General features: G+C 40.8%; 1 protein-coding gene across 10 annotated transcripts in view; it reads right to left on the bottom strand.

The window, feature by feature from the left end:
* LOC132397357 (receptor-type tyrosine-protein phosphatase mu-like) overlaps positions 1-21601 on the bottom strand; it is a 981490-nt gene that overhangs the window by 750495 nt on the left and 209394 nt on the right. For all 10 annotated transcript variants that reach the window (XM_059976027.1, XM_059976037.1, XM_059976052.1 and 7 more), the window contains exon 2: positions 10674-10799. In XM_059976027.1, the coding sequence (XP_059832010.1) occupies positions 10674-10799 (126 nt within the window). The remainder of the gene's footprint in view (positions 1-10673; positions 10800-21601) is intronic.

The raw sequence follows: 21601 nt of genomic DNA, 5'->3' as shown, positions 1-21601 counted from the left end.
TCCGTTAACTGGACATTTTTCGCAGTTCAATACTATTGGCCTTTCCCAATACTATCGTCCGAATCAGTAATCAAAGGCATCCTCAAAAACAACAAAAATAGCTGGACGAAGATGAGAAAATCTGCAGATGCTGGAAATCTGAGCAACACACACAAAATGCCAGAGGAACTCAGCAGGTCAGGCAGCATCTATGGAAAAGAGTAAGCAGTCGACATTTCGGGCCGACACTCTTCATCAGGACCCAAAACGCCGACTGTTTACTCTTTTCCATACATTCAGCTTGGCCTGCTGAGTTCCTGCAGCATTTTGTGAGAATAGCTAGCTAAAGGTTAAGTCAAGTAAACGGAACAGTGAAAACAGGAAAAGCTTGGATAATGAACACTGTAACAGTGATAGTTTCAAGCGTATTTTTATTAAAGCAAGGAATATAGTGAGTAAGATATTTGAGCCTGAATTAGTTTAAGATAGGTTTAAGATCAGAGGTGAGAGACTTAGAGGGGACATCAGGAGCTGTTTCTTCACTCAAAGGGTAGTGTATATTTGGAATGAACTGCCAGGGATAGTGGTTGAGGTAGGCACATCAGCAATATTTAAAAATCATTTAGGCAGTACACGGATGGGAGAGATCCAGAGGACAATGGGCCAAACACAGACAGATGGGACTAGCTTGCTGGGTGACACATAGAGTATGGAAACCATGGGCTGAACAGCCCATTTCCATGTTGTATGACTCCATGGCACTGATATATGGAACTATAATATTGTAGCCATTACAGAAAACTGATTCACAGAAGAGCAAAACTGGCAGTTCAATATTCCAGGGTACAGATGTTTAAGATGTGGCAGAGAGGGATGTAAAAACGAAAGGGTGATTACTGATTAGGGAGAATGTTACAGTTGCACTAAGAGAGAACATCTTGGAGGAACCATCCAGTGAGGTCATATAGGTAGAATGCAGGAATAAAAAAAGGTGCCATCACTAAGATACGATAGCCCTCTGAGTAACTCTCAGAAGCTAGAGAAACAGATATGTGGGCAGATTATGGCAAGATGTACAAACAACATTGTGGTAACTTCTACTTTACAAAAAGACCACTCGACAACTTGATGGCCAAAAGAGCATCTTTATCTGGGACGGCAAATGATATTTACAATACAGAGGCTTCCAGGTACCTCGTGCAGCCTGGGTGGAGGAACTATATACAATGCATACTGGGAGTAAAAACAGCGGAAGTGAAAGCCCCGCCGACCCCAGATCCCGCCTCTTGTTACCAACAGCTCCCCGATTAGTATTAACTTACTTTTAATAATACTCACATTACAACACTTCTCCCCCTTTAAAGTCCAACATTCCCCAAATATAGAAGAACTGGGAAATAAAAACAGTGGTATCGGATAAACGGCATCTGCAGGTTTGCCACCTAGCTTGGAACGCACTGAAGAAGGAACTTTGATTTTTGAACCATCGTCACGACTGTGGCTCAGAATAGACCCAATTGCAAGTTTTTCATAGAGTTCTTTGTTATAACTTGGAACTATCTGGAGTTCAACAGCAGGAAATCACAATGCGTTTCGGAAAACCTCTTGTGCTTGAACAAAGGACTTGTCTGTTAAATCACAGTCATTGATTTTGATGATACATTCATTCTCCTGGAACAGGTTCTCTTTTCTTGAACGGCTGTTCTCTTCAATACCACGAATACTCAGGCCATGGAATCTTCCACTCAGCGTAGAGATAAAGGCACCACATGGATTCCCAGAGGGCCATCGCCTCCAGAAAATTCTACTTTCTTTGTCCAGTCATTTAGAGTGCTTTCTGAATGCTTGTCTGGTGGTCCTGGAGGCTCTGTTCTTACATCTTCTGCAGGTGCCCTGCCTGCTACTGTTATGATTGGCTTCACATGCAGGTTCCTGTTAGTGGGATCATCAGACTGAGATGCACCTTGCTGTAACTGGGCAGGTGGTACAAGAGCTGGGTCACTGCTTCGTCGTACTAGAAGTGGCGTGCTGGCTTTCAGTGCCGAGGGGGTAACTTCAATTGCTCCTGTAATAGGCTGAAGAGCCGCAAGCTGCGCTGCGAGCTCACTCTCAAATGTGTCCGGACTATGTCTGTCACTCACATTGACACCGGTGACTTCATCTGCACGCTGCACCTCATGCACTTCCGTCATGAGTGCATATTTAAATTCATGCCAGTTGAGCCGGATTTTGCAAAGCTAATCGTAATGACTGGGTCCACTGCCCTTAGCTATCACCAGCCTGGCTTCAGCCTTCTGGCCCCTGGCTGAAATATTCAGATATAACACCCCTAAATGAGGTATGGGCTGCCCCGTATAGGTCCTGAGTTGGAGCTTAGATGGTCTGATGGGAGGCAGGTTGGATCCCCATGTCCTCCTGTAGGTCTCTTCATTAATGACCGATGCAATAACCCCTGAATCAATCTTGAACTTAATGTCCTTTCCCCTGACAGTGACTGTGGCATAATATGGTTCAGGTGGTTCCTCATCCGTTTCCACCCCAAACATGCTGTAGACACACACTGCCTCTCCATCTGCTTCCCCTAGGTGGTGTGTGGCTGCCCAAGTCTGCTGAGCTTTCCCCTGCCCAGGCTTAACTTTACCCTTTATGCTCCTGCTCTTTTTAACTAAATGTCCCTTCTTGCTACAAGCATGGCAGACAGTATCTTTGAATTTACAAACATTTGCATAGTGCGTTCCTCCACACCAAAAACATTCCATCCACTTTTCCTGTCTACCAGTCTCCCTCCTGATTTGGAGCACTGCTGCCGACTGCGACCACACCCCCCCCCCCCATATCCTTTCTGAATATCCTTGGCATTATTAGCAGCCAACTCCATCCCTTGAGCAATCTCTAGGGCTGTCTTGAAAGTCAACGGTGGGTTTCCCCCAACAAGCAGCATTGTACGGCGTCATTATTAATGGCGCATACTCATCTATCACGGAGCATGTCATCCAACAACGCTCCAAAATCGCAGTGCTTCAATAGCTGCCGAAGCTCGGCCCCAAAATCACCCACAGACTGACCTGGCTTCTGGACATGGCTGTGAAACTTGAACCGTTGAACTATCACCAAGGCTTCGGATTGTGGTGGTTCCCCATGAGCTTGACCAGTTCGTCGTATGGAATTTCTCCCGGTTTCCGCGGTGCAGCTAAGTTCTGTATCAGTTAGTATGTCCTTGCCCCAAACACACTCAGGAGAATAAAGTGCTTCTTAGCCTCCTCAGTAATTCCATTAGCACAGAAAAAGTGGCCCAACCTTTCCTCGTATTCCGGCCACTCCTCGATTTGTTCGTTGAACACACCAACCATTCCAAACACAGCCATCCGAACTCGAGGCTCCTTGCCAGCTCACAGCTCCTGATCGAAAACGGGGCCGACTCCTCCACAAATCAGTTTACCTCATCGCCAAAAATATGTGGTAACTTCTACTTTACAAAAAGACCACTCAACAACTTGATAGCCAAAAAAGCATCTTTATCTGGGACGGCAAATGATATTTTCAATACAGAGGCTTCCAGGTACCTCGTGCAGCATAGGTGGAGGAACTATATACAATGCATACTGGGAGTCAAAAGAGCAGAAGTAAAAGCCCCGCCAACCCCGGATCCCGCCTCTTGCTACCAGCAGCTCCCCGATTAGTATTAACTTACTTTAATAATACTCACATTACAACAAACATGGTTATTGTAGTGGATGATTTTAATTTCCAGCTTTAACTTCCCAAAATGCATCATTTCACACTTGTCCAAGTTAAATTCCTGTAAACTACTTGTTGGTCATTGCAGATTTGAAATATGTAGGAAAATGTCGAACTTGAATGGGCCAAGGACAGTGGAAGCAGATAGATCAATTGTCTTTGTTTCTGCCATGTGCTTGGAGATGGAGGCTGTCATTTTGTGGAACTGTTTTACGTCCTCCATTTTATGTGTTAGTTGCTTGGCATGATCAGTTTTTTAAAGAAGACACAATGATGCTTCAGGTAATCTGCTGGACCGGAGATAATTTTCAAATAAGAAGTTATTTGTGAGATGTTCCTTGATTGAATATAACATCCAGGTTTTTGGCTGTTGGGTCAGTATGTTTTGCATGAATCAAGTTTGTGCTGACTGAGAACAAAGAGCCACGAATTACTGATTGTCACTTGCCACGAAGAGGGCATTAGTGGATGCTGTTCTGGAGCAGAGCAAATAAAAAGGTGTTGAAGGCCAGACACATGACTTACAGCCAATGGTACTGGAATGCTACATTTGAATTGCTAAGAAATGAAAATATAAGTGATCACTGATTGTGTTATCAGCGGTAACTCCGGAGAATCACCATTGCTAGGAAAGAACCCCTACACCAGGGGCAGGGAAAAGGAAGAATCGATCATCTGACCAATGGGGATCCACTTTTGGAAAGTTATCTGAGTGAGTACTGGCACAGACAGAACAGTAGAATTCACGTTCTAAGTTGTTGGCCTGGGATCAACATAGTTACGTTGTTGTTTGTGCAGAGTCAATAAAGAGTGAGCTCCAAATAATTACGAGATGCGTAGTGAATTTCCTGACTTAGTTCTGTTGATAAATGGTCAACAGACTAATCTTGCTACTACATTGTCATCCATGTTTTCAATGTACATGATAAACAACCGTGGGCTCAGCACTGATCACTGTTCATATGCCTCCGTCTAAATAACCTCTTCTAACACCCTCTGTCTCCAATCACCAACAGAATTTTGTACCAATACACACTGTACCCCATTTGTTCTTTCCAGACTAGCCTACCAATGCCTTGCTAATGTCTATCAACCTGCCAGCATTAATCCACTTGGTCACCTCTTCAATAAACACAATTAAACTCATGAGACATGATTTCCCACACACAAAGCAATGCTGACTATCCCTACCAGTCTATACTTTTACAAATGCAAGTAAATCCTGTCCCTCAGAATCCTTTCCAATAAATTTCACATCACTGATGTGAGGCTCAGCAGCCAACAGTTCCCTGGCCATCCTTGCTGCCCTTTCCCAGTAAAGGTACCACATTAGCTCTCTTCCAGCCTTCTAGTATCTCATCCATGATGAATACAGACAGCCCATTGCAATCTCTACCCTTGGTTCCCAAAGGATAGGAAAATAGCAAATGTCATTCTAATCTTTAAGAAGGGTGGGGGGGGGGAGGCAGAAGAAATGAAATTATAGGCCGTTAACCTGACTTGAGTGGTTGGGAAGATGTTAAGAGTCCATTACGAAGGATGAAGTTCTGGGGTATTGGAGGCCCATGACAAAATAGGACAATAAAATAGGATGAAACATGTAATAAAATCATGGCTTCCTTAAGAGGAAATATTACCTAACAGATCTGTTGGGATCCTAGAAACATAGAAAACGTACAACACAATACAGGCCCTTCAACCCACAAAGCTGTGCCAAAAATGTCCCTGCCTTAGAACTACCTAGACTTTACCCATAAACCTCTATTTTTCTAAGCGCCATATAGCCATCCAGGAGTCTCTTAAAAGATCCTATCATTTCCGCCTCCACCACCGTCACCGGCAGCTCATTCCATGCACTTACCACTCTCTGCATTAAAAAATTATCTCCTCTATACCTACTTCCAGGCACCTTAAAACTATGCCCCTTCACGCTAGCAATTTCAGCCCTGGGAAAAAGCCTCTGACTATCCATATGATCAATGTCTTTCAATATCAGGTCACCTCTCATCCTCCGTCGCTCCAGGGAGAAAAGGCTGAGTTCACTCAAACAATTCTCATAAAGCATGCTCCTCAATCCAGGCAATATCCTTGTAAGTCTCCTCTGCACCCTTTCTATGGCTTCCACATCCTTCCTGTAGTGAGGCGACCATAACTGAGCACAGGACTCCAAGTGGGGTCTGACCACGGTCCTATATAGCTGCAACATTACCTCTCAGCTACTAAACTCAATCCCACAATTGATGAAGGCCAATGCACCGTATGCCTTCTTAACCACAGAGTCAACCTGCGCAGCACCTTTGAGTGTCCTATGAACTCAGACCCCAAGATCCCTCTGATCCTCCTCACTGCCAAGAGTCTTACCATTAATACTATATTCTGCCATCATATTTGACCTACCAAAATGAACCGCCTCACACTTATCTGGATTGAACTCCATCTGCCACTCCTCAACCCAGTTTTGCATCCTATCAATGTCCCACTGAAACCTCTGACAGCCCTCCACACTATCCACAACATCCCCAACCTTTGTGTCATCAGCAAATTTACTAACCCATCCCTCTCCTCATCCAGGTCATTTATAAAAATCAACAAAAGTAGGGGTCCCAGAACAGATCCCTGAGGCACACCACTGGTCACCGGCCTCCATGCAGAATATGACCCGTCTACAACAAACCTTTGCCTTCTGTGGGCAAGCCAGTTCTGGATCCACAAAGCGATGTCCCCTTGGATCCCATGTCTCCTTACTTTCTCAATGAACCTTGCATGGGGTACCTTATCAAATGCCTTGCTGAAATCCATATACACTACATCCATGGCTCTACCTTCATCAATGTGTTTAGTCACATCCTCTTTGAGAAAATAACAGGTAGATAGACAAAGGAACCCTTATCTAAGAAAAACATGTGTTGGCATTGGAGAAGGTCCAGAGGAGTTTCACAAAAATGAGTCCAGGAATGAAAGTATTAACGTATGAGGAGCATATGATGGCTTTTGGCCTGTACTCACTGAAGTTTAGAAGGATGAGGGGGGGGGGATCTCATTGAAATTTATCAAATATTAAAAGGCCTAGATAGAGTGGATGTGGAGAGGATGTTTCCTATAGTGGGGGAGTCCAGGACTAGAGGGCACAGCTTCAGAATAAAGGGATGTCCATGTCGACCAGACATGAGGATGAATTTCTTTAGTCAGAGGGGAGTAAATCTGGGTAATTCATTGCAGAAGTGGCTGCGGAGGCCAAGTTATTGAGCATATTTAAAGCGGAGATTGATAGGTTCTTGATTAGTCTGGGCATCAGAGTTTGCGGGAAGAAGTGGGAGAATAGTACTGAGAGGAATAATAAATCAGCCATGATGGAATGGCAGAGCAGACTTGATGGGCTGAATGGCCTAATTCTGCTCCTTATAACATCCTAGGATACATCTGGTCAGGATCTGAGGTTTATACAACTGTATGCATTTCAAGATATCAAATACTTCCCCTTTGAATTGTTGAAATGCTGCAGGACATCAGTGATTTACTCCCCTGAATCCAGTAGCTTCCAAGTCCTTCTACACAGTATGGACCAACTAGACACATTTCACCTTATGCTCTTATTTAAGACTCCTGTAGTTCCACATGTGGATCATCACACTGATCGTCAAGAGAACCAGCGGAGGAACAAATTACAGGAACACAATTTCCTCATAATCCAATATTACTCTTATTAGGTGATATTGAAGGGATAAAACCAAAACTCAAACTAAATAAATACCAGAAAGAATTTATAAAAATTGCACTGGCAGTAGCCAAAAAAGCTATTGCAGTTACTTGGAAATCGGATACATATTTAAGTATAGACTCTTGGAAGAAAGAAATCTATAGTTGTATTCCATTAGAAAAAATTACTTATAATTTAAGAGATAAATATGAAACATTTCTGAAAATTTGGAGCCCTTATTTACAAAAGACAGGATTAAATCTATAGATGTTCTGAAGATGAAACAATTGGTTATTTGGGGAAAGAAATAAATATACATATTAAAGTTAATACGAATTCCATGGAGCATGTGGAGATCTTCCAACAACCGGGCAATCTTTCTTTCTTTTTTTTTCTCTTTTTCTTTTTTTTCTATAGGACAGTTAGGGGGGAGGGGTTAAGGGGAGGGGGGAAGGGTTATATACATTTTTTTCCATACTTCATTTTGTAACTACTTAAAAATGCAATAAAAAAAAGTTTAAAAAAAAGAGAACCAGCGTTCTCCATGACTACTGGTTTGCTCTTTGTATACTAATAAAATCCTTTCTTGTCAGCCAGGGGAATCCGAGGAGGTGAGTAAAGTCCTTGTACTTAAGAGAGTGTGGTTTAACTCGACATCGTTGTCAGCACAGACAGTGGGCTTTTATTTCAATGCTTCAGTTGTTGATTGTGCTGGCTCGCTCACAAGGGTTAATGGAAACAGCACAATTAATCAGGAGTAGACCTACCAGAAAAAAATTGTCCTGGGGATATTCTAGCTTTGGGATACTGATTGTTCCAATTGCAACTTCCACATATAATTTATACCTCTGTCTTTGGCAGGCAATCATAAAACTCTCTCACGATGGTAGTTACTGACACACCACAAATCCCAGTCATACTGTTCTCATTTCACTATGTGCAAATTAAACAAATCATCTACACCACATACCTTTACTCCAAAATGAATTTCATATCAGAAAACAGAATAAATGTGCACAAATGTTACTGTATAGATTATTTGTCATTACTGCAAATTGGCATACTGTTGCAATAAATGCTGGTGACACAAGAGACTGCAGGCATTAAAAAATTATGCAAAAACACAAGGTCCTGGAAGAAAGCTAGGTGGGTCAGATGGCATCTGTGGCAACAAAGAGATGGTCAGCAATTTGGGATGAGAAACTGGTGCAGGCTTTTCAAACTGAAACATCTGTTATCCCTTTGCCTCCACAGATGCTGCCTAATCCACTAAATTCCTCGAGCTGCCTGTTTCTCCAAGTGCAATGGAACACAGTAGAAGTGGGCACTGAAGTTTTGCACCAGTGGGCTCTTAACTCAGAATTATATCACGATAGGGCTAATGAGGGCTCCTTATTACATTATAGAAAGGATGCCGCTAATATTGATCCCTTTGACAAGGAAAAGTCTGTGGGCAAATTATCTGGCTTCTCAGGTTTGGTGTTCTGTTTTGGATTAAGGGCTGGTATTTCCTTACATTCCATTTATTTAATTGGAAGGTCCTGATTTCCGAACCTGACAGTATGTTGGTGTATGTGGTATGTTGATTTCAGGTACAGGGAGCTAGGCGGATGGCAAGGGTGAGCAGGAACAGTATCCAGGGAGGGTTGTCTATGCCAAATGGTGTTGTGAAGATGGGCACTTGCTGGATGCTGGATGGCACATACTGGATATGCAGTTCCTTGGCCTACCCGTGGTTTTGGCAGGTAGTGCAGTTGATATGTGGTGCTGTATGTTTGCCACCCCAGGGTCCTGAATGAGCACATTGCCTGTGCTGGTTGTAAGAGGGCTACTACGAAGGAAGGAAGGTTTTGAATGGTAGCCTTTCTTAGCACGGTATAATTAGACTGTCCCAGGAACTGATTTCAATTACCTTAGATTATCCTGCTCACACCTGTACTTTTATTGTTCATGATTGCTGCACCTATTTTCCTGACGGGTTGGAGAACATTACTCACATGGTTCATCATATCTGAGAATAGGTTATAAGATCAAGTGGGTGACCAGCTCATTAGCTATTACATTCCAGGGTGGGGCTGGTGGCTTTTTAGGTGCAGGGAGACTGCTAAACTACTGTAGTACACTAGGAGGTGACCATTGGGTTTATATTACTGGGTATTGTACTTTTGCGTTTTATCCTAGTCCAAGGGTTGGTTCATCATGGTCTCAACTTGCGAGAGGTAGAATGTCCTTTGGGGGGCATGGCTAATTCTGCATGTCGAAAGTCACTTTGACATGATTGGTTAGATTAGAAACTGCAGTCGCTTTTCCCATTGGTTAGCCACCTGGTGTCCAGCTTCAAATATCCTGGGAATAAAATAGCACTTGGAAGGGGTTTGCTCTCTTCGTCTTTTAATTAAGGCAAGTGGTGCACAAAACCATAAAGAAGGTATGCTTTGCGCATGCTTTTATCTTATTATGTTTGTTGAATATTCAGCTATGTAATTTCTATATCTTGTAAATAGATGATTAATATACTTATTCACAGTCAGTGTTTCTGTCTCACTCACCAGACACATGAACCTGATTCAACATTACACCTTGGCCATATCACACACTTCCCAAACAAATGTATACCACCACCATATTCAACCACTATATTCAATAGTACTAAAACAACCAGGTAGGTTGAGATGATATAACTATTCCCAGCACAAGTTACAATCTTACTAAGATCGTCTTGGAATCACTGGACGTGGTTTTCCAACTGCTGGCATTTGTGATTATTGCATGAGACGTCTGCACAAGTGTAGTCCAAAATAGAAATTCCAAGATGCCCTCAATAATTGAGTCTCCGTCAATATGATGGGGTGCATTCATCCTTTGTGGATAGAATCAAGGAGATCATTACAACCGATGTCAGGTGAAAATTTTCATGAAGCAGCATCAGTGATGGTGGAAGCAAAAACATTCATATTTAAAAATGAGTGTTGAAAGAACTTAGTCACGTGTTGAGAGCTGGAGAGGAATCCATCACAATCAGCACTGTTATTTTGGGCTGCTGAACCTCCTTCTGGACCATTAGTTTCTATCATCCTGATGACGCTAATCTAAAGCATGTACACATGAAATAAGATAGTCATATAACAACATGAAAACCCATTTAATTTCACCAGCATGGGGTTCAAATAAATGGAGATTTTAATCAATTGGTATCAAGAAGTAGATACTAAGTCAGGCATGTGAAAATTAACTAAAAACTTTGAATATTGAAACAAACCTGTTGGTATCCATGGATCCATAAAAGGCTTCACTATTGTGTTTACTTGATCCCAGTCAAGGTCACTGTCTTCAAGCCTTTGGCTGTACCCGCATGCATTGAATGGTTCATCAAAGGAACAGCTTCCTGCAGAACCAAAACATTTTAAAAAGTGAACAAAAAGAAATCCATTACAATTTAGAAAGCATTTATTCATATTTTTTTAGTCAGAGATTTTTTAATTAAAATTCCTTTTCATGAAATGACTAGGCAGCCGTTTCTTGACTCTGAATAATCTGCACAACTGGAATGCAACAAAAGTCATCTTTAATATATTGCCTCAAACAAGAATACCAATCTTCACAATTTTAAATGTACAGGATTTTCAAGGCCATTGAGATCCTGTCTCAATTCATTTTATGAAACACAGGAGCTGAGTAAAAAAGTTATTACATTTTTTAAATAGGATAAGCCAAGACTTGATGTTTATCCATAAAGTGTGAGTATTCATTCTTACTTTCTAATCACTTGCTGTATTATTTTTTAATTTGTGTCAGTCAACAACACTGAAGCAATAAGAGCAGATCAGAAAGGAGGGATGGATAGACAAGCTGAATAGCTACATACAAGAGGATGCTGTCCAAGTTGCATGCCATCTTGGACAATGACTCCCATCCACTCCATAATGTACTGGTTAGGCACAGGAGTACATTCAGCCAGAGACTCATTCCACCGAGATGTAACACTGAGCGTCATAGGAAGTCATTCCTGTCTGTGGCCATCAAACTTTACAACTCCTCCCTCAGAGTGTCAGACACCCTGAGCCAATAGGCTGGTCCTGGACTTATTTCCACTTGGCATGATTAACTTATTAATTTAATTATTTATGGTTTTATATTGCTATATTTCTACACTATTCTTGGTTGGCACAGCTGTTACAAAACCCAATTTCCCTCAGCTTCAATAAAGTAAGTATGTCTGTCTGATGTCTGTCTGTCTGTCTCTGGCAAAAGGCATTCTGATCCAAGTCACTGACCTGGATGGTTAACTCTGTTTCTATTTTCATTAATGTGGTCTTGCCTGCGGGGGTTTTCTTGCATTCTGTTTTTACCTCAGATTCCAAAGACTTGCAGTGTTTAGCTTTAGTGCTGCGACTTCATTTATTCATCCTGAATTTAAAGATATTTCAGCCAGTTTGAAGGCACAGAAGAACTGATGGGAATTTCGCAGAACACAACCAGATTAGTTTAGTACAAATTAGGCTCTTCATCACCAACCAGAGTTCAGGGTTAAATGGTCTATTTCTATGTTGTGTGATTTTTCAACTCTCTCACCTTAAAAATTCCATACATTGGTATTGCTAAACTTAACGTAAGCAGTACCACAACTTCAGGACTGTTATTACAGGCAGCAGTAAAATTCCAGACACTAATACTGTAACCCTATTACTTTATCAGCAGACCTAGAAATGTCCTTCAGCCTCCCATCCAACCTTTAAAAAATAAGGACAAACACTAGCTGTTACTAGACGGATTTAATATCTGTTGAATTAATTACATTATTGTTGACCAAAGTATAATAGAAGGAAAGGCCATTGGTCAAATTAATTAGTACTTATTAGTATGAATGACCAGAATTCAAAGCAAGAATGAACAAGAATCACAGGATCACCTCACAGTACCTCCTACAAAATGAAACCATTTAGAAGCAGTAAAGACAGAAAAAAAAGAACAGGATAAACATACTCTCTTTTAGACTCTTTATGGTTCAACAAAAACAGTCCGAATGGAAGGAACTTAATTATGTGCAAGAAATAAGTAAATTTTCTTGTTCGACAGAAGCTGCTACTTAGCAATCATTTGACAACCAAAGGATCAGTTCATGCATTAACATGTTGGAAACATTTACTCCTAGGTACGTGTGGCAGTATGGGCAAAGGTTAATGCGCACTCAATTTGTTAACATGTAAACCATTTAAATGACGCTTTTCTTTGCCTGACAGTGTGTGCAAGTTCACAGTTCTTTAATGCTTTTCAGTCCAAAATATGAAGTAAAGTGTAACGTGTCAGATGCAGCATGCTTCAGGAAACATTGTCTGCCTCACTGCATTTGGATGCATCATATCAAGATTTGCTGACAGTTGGCGACTCCAATCTAACACTTTGAATCAAATCACAAATTAATTCAGCAAGTGAACTAAAATAGTTAAAGTGCATTTGACTGGCTGATATTTTCAGATTGTTCAATAACCGAATGGAAATACAGTTCAACAATACTTTAAGCTCTATCAATAATATCCAATGATACTAGCTCATAGGAGCCCAATGCGTAAATGCAATCACAAGAAGGGCATGCCAGAACTTTTATTTTCTAAAGAGATTAAGGAGATTTGGCTTATCATCAAACACTCTATAGGTGTACTTTTCCATGGTTCCATCATGGTCTGGTATAGCAATTTCAATGTGCAAGAATGTAAGAAGCTGCAGAGAGTTGAGACTCATTTAGCCCAATACATCATTGGCACACCCATCCTCACCATTGCTATTATCTATAGGAGACACTGCCTCAGGAAGGCAACATCCATCATCAAAAATCCCAGCCATCTGGCCCGTACCATCAACTCATACTCGCCATTGACCATGAAATACAGAACCTTGAAGTCTCACACTAACAGGTTCAAGAACAGCTACTTCTCTTCAATGGATCTGTTCCTGAACCAACCGGCAAAACCCTAACCACTGCAGTGTAGGAACACTATGACCACATTGATGAATTTTGCACTAAAATTGAATTTGTGTTTTTTTGCTCTAATTACATTTTTGTTGTAAAAAGTTATTTAATTTATGTTTTGTGTTTTTTTGTAAATGTTGATTCTATGATGCTTTGTGTCTGTGATGCTGCTTGCTGCATCGTTACACCTGTGCATACATGTACCATTGCATATGGCAATAAACTCAATTTTGACTTTGTGTCTTGCCTCCAAATTCACAAAAATAGAGGGAAAATATATATATTACAATAATTATTTAAAACCTATTATACTTGCAAAAATATACTTGGCATTGGGAAGAACCCAAGCTCAAGCAGTTAAAATTCTCTTTTGGTTTCCAACACGCATCAGCCTCACCCAGGCCTCAGGACAGACAGGTTTAAGACTGGGTTCTCTGCATTATCTATGAGAAAGTTTAATTTCTTGGTTGACCTTGTCACTATATTAGGGCCTTTCCTTGCATTGGACTTGATCCACAGCCTTAAGCAGATGATCTTTAATATCTTGATAATCGCTTGTCTAAAAAAGTTAAGTGTGAGATGAGGTGAAAGAACTGATGTGATGAACTCTGTCCAGAGTTCAATTCTTACATATTGAGTGGAATCTTAGTACCCTGTGTGATAATTGTTATTTTCATGATGGTGATTGCCATGCAGAACTTGTGCTAACTCTTTATTAACTGATTTCTTATTGAGTTCCTCCAAATAGGTCAGAATAAACCAAAGCCAGTTTCAGAGAGCCACAGTGCCCTATCAGCTGAGAAGGAGACCATCTGTGCATATTGCATGACTTAGCCCCTGTTCAGAAGCAGACTATGTTAATTATAATACTTTTTTAAAGTTTTCATATGCACTACAAACAACCTGCTAGAGATATTTAGTGGGACAAGCAACATCTAAGGTGGTGGGAGGGGGGGGGAGGATAATTCATTTTACATGTACTGACAAATGGCCATTGGGACCATGGATTGGGACCATTGGGTGGCTGAGGTGTACCCAGCCACACTGAAAACCTATCCCACTACACACACTTCTCCATTGTATAACTGGGCACCATGGTGGAGCAGCTTGTGGATCTGCTGCCTCATGGCTTCAGCAACCCTGACTTCGGATGCTGTCTGTATGAAATGTGCACATTTCATCTGGGTGCCTGGTCTCCTCTCACACTGTGACACTGTCAACCTGCCGTTAGTGGGGGAAAAGGTCTTAAACTCATTTGGAAACTGATGGAAATATCAGAATCATTCTCTCTCCTCATCCCTCTCAGTTCTCTTAGAATCAGGTTTATTGTCACAGACATAAGTCATAAAAATTGTTCTTTTGTAGTAACAGTACAGTGCAGTGCAGGCATAACAAAATGCTATAAATCACAACATAATAAATGAATAAGTAGTCCCAAAGAGGAATAGTGAGGTGTGTTCATGGACCATAGACCATTCTGAAATCTGATGGCAGATGGGAAGAAGCTGTTCAGAAACAGCTGAGTGTGGGCAATCAGGCTCTGTACTTTCTTTCTGATAGCTGTAATAAGAAGATTCAACATTATTTAATGTCATTTCCAGTACAAAAGAGAACAAAATAATTGTTACTCAGGATCTGATGCAGCACAAAAAAAAATACTATAAGATAAAAGACATAATAAAAAACAACCTAATATAGTATATATGTAGATTGATTGTATGTACGTAAAGGTGACATACTTGAAGAAGAGGGCCCTTCATCATGGACACTACCAACGCCTCATAAAACCTTAGCATTACATCCTAGCTCTTATATTCCAATCCTCGTAAAATGAATGCTGATATTGGTTGATCTTAAACCTCCATCAACGGAATTGAGCCTTAACTGCCTCTGGAATGATGGACAAGGGGGATACAAAGATTGATAGTAAACGGTGGCGCAGCTAGTTCCATCCACGTGCCATGAAGTAGTAAATAGAAAACAGGATATATATTTCAAAGAAATTAACTTTCAAAGGTGTAAAAGGAATAATCACTTCAAAGACAAGCAGCTAAAGGAACTCTGATTTGGCAAAACGGATTTAGACACCTGGACTGCTCATGGCAAAGTGTTCAAATATCAGTGAATGCATGTTGCTGCAAATTAAAAGTTAATGCTAGGAAGTGGGTGAAAGTGGTCTTCTACCAAAGGTAAATGACTTGTCAATAGGTTGTCATGGAGACAAGAGAAATGGTTATATTTGTATTCCTGGTGAGAGAGGGAATGGAAAAAATTATGTGTAAGTGGAAAAGTAAAGTGCAAGTGTTAATACTACAGCTGCGCCAACGCAGCAAAAATCATCTTAGTTGTATGTAAACAACACAAAGCCGCAACATAAGTGGAATTGAGATTGCCATTCGGGGCTCAATATTACCCTGGAGTGAAAGGGACAAGAAAGGGTTTAGGCCTTGCATCATACAAGTTTATAACTAAATTGTGCTTACCATTGTTGCTAATCGTGGAGTGTATACACACCCTGATCTTAATCAAAAATGACTTTTGTTCAACAACTTTTTCCTGTACAGCAGAGACCTTTCATTATATATTTAGCTTTGAATATAGGATTTCCTGCAAGGCCTTTTGTTCCAGGACTTGACTTGTAAGTGGTTTAGGGCTGTTTTCTGCTGTTTGGGAGAACTGCCTATTTAAACATTGGAATTATCTCAAAGTAGGTCCAAATGATAGAATTTATTTGGTCTGAAGGTGTGCGTACCACAGGTAAGGCTGGTGTTTATCAATCCTAACTGCCCTCAGAACTCATTGTTATCCTAGGTCACTGGCTTGTCTGGAGACACATACAGGTCAAGTATGACAGTAGATAGGGTATTTTATAACTATTCTTTAGCCTTACCATTACTAGATTATTTTGTTACCAGATTTATTTAATTGATTGAATTTAATTCCACCAGTTACTCTGTCAGTAAATGAACTCACGTCTCCAGATCTGAAATTCTATTTAGGAAAGATCAATTCATGCAAAAAGTGGCTGAAATTTGGAAAATCTTGTTATAAGCATTGGAAGGTTTTCAATTTGAAGACAATTTGACCTGAAACATTGACTCTGTTTCTCCTTTTACAGATACTGCCTGACCTGCTGCTTGTTTGCAGCTTAACAAGAGGTATTGTTACAAATGGCATTCTAGTATAAGATGGAAAGAATTTAGGTCGCAAATCATCCATGATCTCATGGAAGAGGCAACAAAGGCTGAATGGCTAATTGTTTGACTCCTGCCCCTCTACTAAGGAAAACCAAGTGTTTGAGTTGAAGTAGGGAATGATAATCAGAGGAAGAATCACCATCCGAGCATTATTTTTAGTGGCCCTAATTAATTGCTAACATTGATAGGCATCAGATAATAAATCTCACTGCCTCTGTCAAGCTGAAATTTGATAGTCCATGGAATGCCATAGCTAATCTACAAATAAATAATCATGCTGGTCAGAGAATTATAACTGTTGGAACTAGTTCTGATTTTATGCACTAATATTGCCTAAATATTGCAATGAATACAAATTTATACACAAAAAAACACAATGTAAAATTACACTATAAAGCAGGAGCAGAACTAGATTATTCAGCCCAGTGTACCTGTTCCACTATTGAATCATGGCTAACTTATTATTCACTCCCAACCCTATTCCCCCATCTTCTCCAGGTAATCTTTGACACTGTTACGCATCAAGACCCTATCAACCTCTGCTTTAAATATACCCAGTAATTCGACCTCTATAGCTGGGTGTGGCAATGAATTCCATAGATCTTTATCTTCTGGATAAAGAAATTTCTCATCAACTCTGCTCTCAAGGGAAGTCCTTTTCTTCCGAGGCTGTGCCCTCTGGTCCTAGGTTCTCTCCACATCCATTCTATCCAGGCCTTTCAATATTTGTTAAGTTTCAGTCAGAGCCCCACACCCTTCGCCCTTCCAAACTCTAGTAAATACCATCAAACACTCCTCATAAGTTAACTCTCTCATCCCTGGGATTATTCTTGTAAACCTCCTCTGGACTCTCACCAACAACAGCACATCTTTCCTTAGAAATAAAGCCCAAAACTGCTCACAATACTTCAAATATTGTCTGACCAATATCCTTTAAAGCCTCAGCACTATATCCTGCTTTTATGGTCTCTAAGTCTTTAGAATTAACAAAAAATTCTTCATGTCATAACAAAGTTCCAATTGTTTTGTTGTACTTTTGATAATAAACTTTTAGCTATACTTTTAGTTTATCAGCTCACTGATCAGAGGAAACAGATCGCTGTTATTTATCATCAAAGCTCCTCATAATTGTGAATATTATCAGATCCTTCCTTAACCCTGCTGCACAATGATTCTCTTCTCATATGTCTAAGCCTCATCCCTGATATCATTCAGGCAGATCTCAACGACCAGCAATTTTGATTTCCTTCTCAGAGACACAAGCGATTTTTGCAGTGGCTAGAAATCCTGAGCAACAGACACACAACATGCTAAAGGAACTCAGCAAGTCAGGCAGCACCTACGGAATGAAATGTGCGGTCAACATTTCAGGCCAAGGCCTCCAGCATTTTGAGCCTGAATTCCTCTAGTAGTTTGTATGTATTGCTCCTGATTCTCAGAGACACTTGTTCAAAATGACATGTAATCGAGCTGGGCTGCTAAATGTTTTGAATCCATTTGATTGTCAACCCCAGCAGATCAGTGGAAGCATTTTCAAGTTTGCCCATGAAATGGGTGATGTGCATATTGCCAGCTTCAAAATGGCTTAGAGATGACTTTTAGCCCAATAATGGACCACTCCGACATGGAGACACAAGAAACCAGAAATGCTGAAATCTGGAGTAACACACAAAATGCTGGATGATCTCAGCATGCTGAGCAGCTTCCATGCAGGGAAATGGACAGTCAACGTATCAGGTTGAGACCCTTTATCTGTGATGAAAAACAGAGGGAAAGTATCTAGTATAAGAAGATGAAGGGCTGTTGCAAGAGCTATCTGGAAGACCAACCTGACATACTATTGGTTTGAACATGAAAGCATTGCCCTCACCAAATGAAGACTGAACTTCAGCCTTCTGACATCATCAAATATAAAATCTTCAAAGTTATTTGCAGTTGTAGGAGTGGCTTGTCAGCAGAAGTGGGGGATTTCTGAATAGTACATAAATCCATGAAAATGACCCCAGTATTCTTCTTTTGCAATGGTTGTTTACTTAATAGTTGGATTTTGCAACTTATAGTAATGTTTATGTCTTGCACAGTACTGCAGCCACAAAACAATGAATTTTATAACATATGTCAGTGATAAGTCTGATACTGATTCTGAAGTCCATAGCTTCCTGAAAGAGACAGAGGGTTGATAGGGTGACAAAGAAAGAGCATGGAATGCTTGCCTATTTGAGTCATGGCACTGAGTTCAAGAGTAATGAAGTTATGATACAACTTTATAAAAACTGGTTAAGCTGCTCCTGAAGTATGATATTAATTTCTGGTTGCCCCATTTTAGGAAGGCTTTGGAAAGGGTGTAAAGGGTTAGAGGCTATGTGCTATGAGGAAAGATTGGACAAATTAAGGTTGCTTCCTCAGGAGGGATGGAAGCTGAGGGGAGACCTGACAGAAGTTAATAAAATCATGCAGACGTAGATAGAGTCGACACCTTTTTTCTCCCCAGGGTAGATCTGTCTGATGCTAGGAGACAGGAATTTAAGGTAAGAAGAGGAAAGTTCAAAAGGAGATGTGCAGGGCAAATTTTGTTTTTTTCCATGGAGTGCCTGGAATGTATTGCCAGGGTGATGTTGATGGCAAATGTAATACAGGAACTTAAGAGGCTCTTAGATGGGCAATTGAATGTTTGGAGAATGGATGGATATAGACAGTATCAAGCAACTGGGATTAGCTTAATCAGTTTGGCACAACATTGTGGGCTATAGGGCCTGTTTCTCTACCATGCTGTTCTATGTTCCATGCCCAACTGTTCAGAGATATTTCATTACCTACAAGGTACTGTGATATGGCCTGAAATTCATGCTGGCTTTATGCAAAAGAAAATGAAATTGAAAAACAATTGAAGATGATGGAAGGCCACTCAGCTGGTCAGCTGGAAGTAGAAACAGTATACCTTTCAGAGGGAGAACTTGAAATGTTAACTTTACTTTTCTCTCCACAGTTGCTCCACAGCAGCATGCAGCTGATTTGTCACCATCTCCAACTAAGGCTCAGAATGCCCTGGATGCCTCCAGACCGTGGATTCCACCATCCACCATCACCAACTCCCATTCCAGTTACCCTGGATGCTTCCAGACCATGGATCCCGCCACCTCCAACTCTAGTTCCAATGACCCTGGATGCCTCCAGACCATGAATTACGTGACCTCCAGCTCCAGCTCCAGCCCAGACTTTGGCTGCCACCGCTTCCTGGCCATTACAAACTGTCTTCTGACATCTTTTATAAACCTACCAATTCCCTTGGCTATCTTGGTTGTTCCTCTTCCCACCAGGCCTCCTGTAGAAATGCTAGTTTTTCTCAGTTCCCTCATTTCCACTGCAACTATTCTTCTCCAGGACATCAAAGGATAAGATTTCCTTTCACTATCCTCCACAAATGATGCTGTCCTCACCTGCATTTCCTCACTCCATTGTCCCACCACCTGATAGGGCTCCTCTTCTCCTCACCTACCACCCTACGAGCCTCTGCATGCGACACATCACTCACCACAACCTCTGCCATCTTCAAAGGGATCTTACTATCAAACTCATCTTTACCTCCCCTTCACTCTCCAGTTCCCAGAGCTTGTCACTCTTTTTCCCCCCACCTTTTTTTTTATCTTGGCATCTTCCCCACTTCCCTTACAGTCCTGATGAAAGGTCTCAGCCTACAACCTTGACTGTTTATTCCTTTCCCTAGAGTTGCCTGACCTGTTATGTTCCTCCAGCATTTTGTGAGTGTTGCTCTGGATTTCCAGCATCTGCAGAATCTCTTGTGTTTATGATTTGTTATGCGTGCTCTGTTGAAAGTTTACAACAATTTCTGTTTTTATTATGCACATGAAAGATTTATTTTAAATAAGAAAGGAATGGATCATGTGTCTTTGAAATGACCTTGTCTTATTAAATTTCAGTGGCTAATGATTTGCAGCAGCTCCTGTTCAAAATTTCGATTAGACCCAAAATATCTGACTAAGATGATCCACTACTGCCCTGTCAAATAGACAAGTCCACTGAAAGGTCTCAGACTCACATCAGCTGAGACAAGTCTTCGTGGTCAGCAGAACTCAGTTATTGAGACAGGAAGGTTTGGTATAAGTTTGACAAGAACATATATATATATATATATATATATAGTAACAGGATTTGATTGCTCATTACTTGCCAGAATTGTAAATGCTTCATTACAGTGGTTCAATTTCTTGATTGACTTAAACAACCAGTATTAAAAATGTAAGATATTTCAGCCGTGAAACAAGAAAGTAAGTTACCAAAATCAAATACTATTAGAAATATACCAGATGTCTGTTATGCTCTTAGATTCTGGCTGACTCATCAAGTACAGATGTTTGGTTTGGTTAGTAAATTGGCCACTGTAAATTATCTACAGCATGTAATTAAGTGGTAGAATCTAGGTGGAGTTGATGGGAATGTGAGGAAATTTTAAAAATTGGGATTGCTGCAAGAATTGTGAAAGTGAAGAGAGTACAGACACCATGGGCCAAAGAGCCTGCTTCCATGCTGAATTTCTCAACGTCTCTATGGACGGCATCTCCAGTTGTACCTCAGAGCTCTCTTGTTCACGGCTCTTATTGCTTTGAGTTCAATTGATTCTAAAAAGTGTCGGGGTGTGATAGTTGTTTGGTGTGCATACCCATCAACCCCGTCAAGGCAGCAGAACAGGTGGGTTAAGGAGGCATGATTCTTTTCAGAGGAAAGACTAACAAGGGGCATGCTGGTACCAAAAGAAGCCCTGACTAGGCCACTGTGAAAAGACCTGGGTACCACATGACAACCATAGAAGGGCTTTATTGAAAAGGTATAAAAGGATTTTGCCAGGGATAAGAAAGATAAGTCAAGTTTATTGGCTGATGTACAGAATACAGTGAGATACAGGTAAAATGAAAAATTTGCCTGCAGCAGCATCACGTACACATAGGTTTGGACAACACTTGAAACAGTGAAGAAAAAGACTGTGCAAAACAAGATACAAGTGCA

The sequence above is a fragment of the Hypanus sabinus genome, chromosome 1 (assembly GCF_030144855.1).
Source record: "Hypanus sabinus isolate sHypSab1 chromosome 1, sHypSab1.hap1, whole genome shotgun sequence".
NCBI lineage: Eukaryota > Metazoa > Chordata > Chondrichthyes > Myliobatiformes > Dasyatidae > Hypanus > Hypanus sabinus.
The sequence above is the reverse complement of the archived record's forward strand: the minus strand, read 5'-3'. Positions and strand labels throughout refer to the sequence as shown.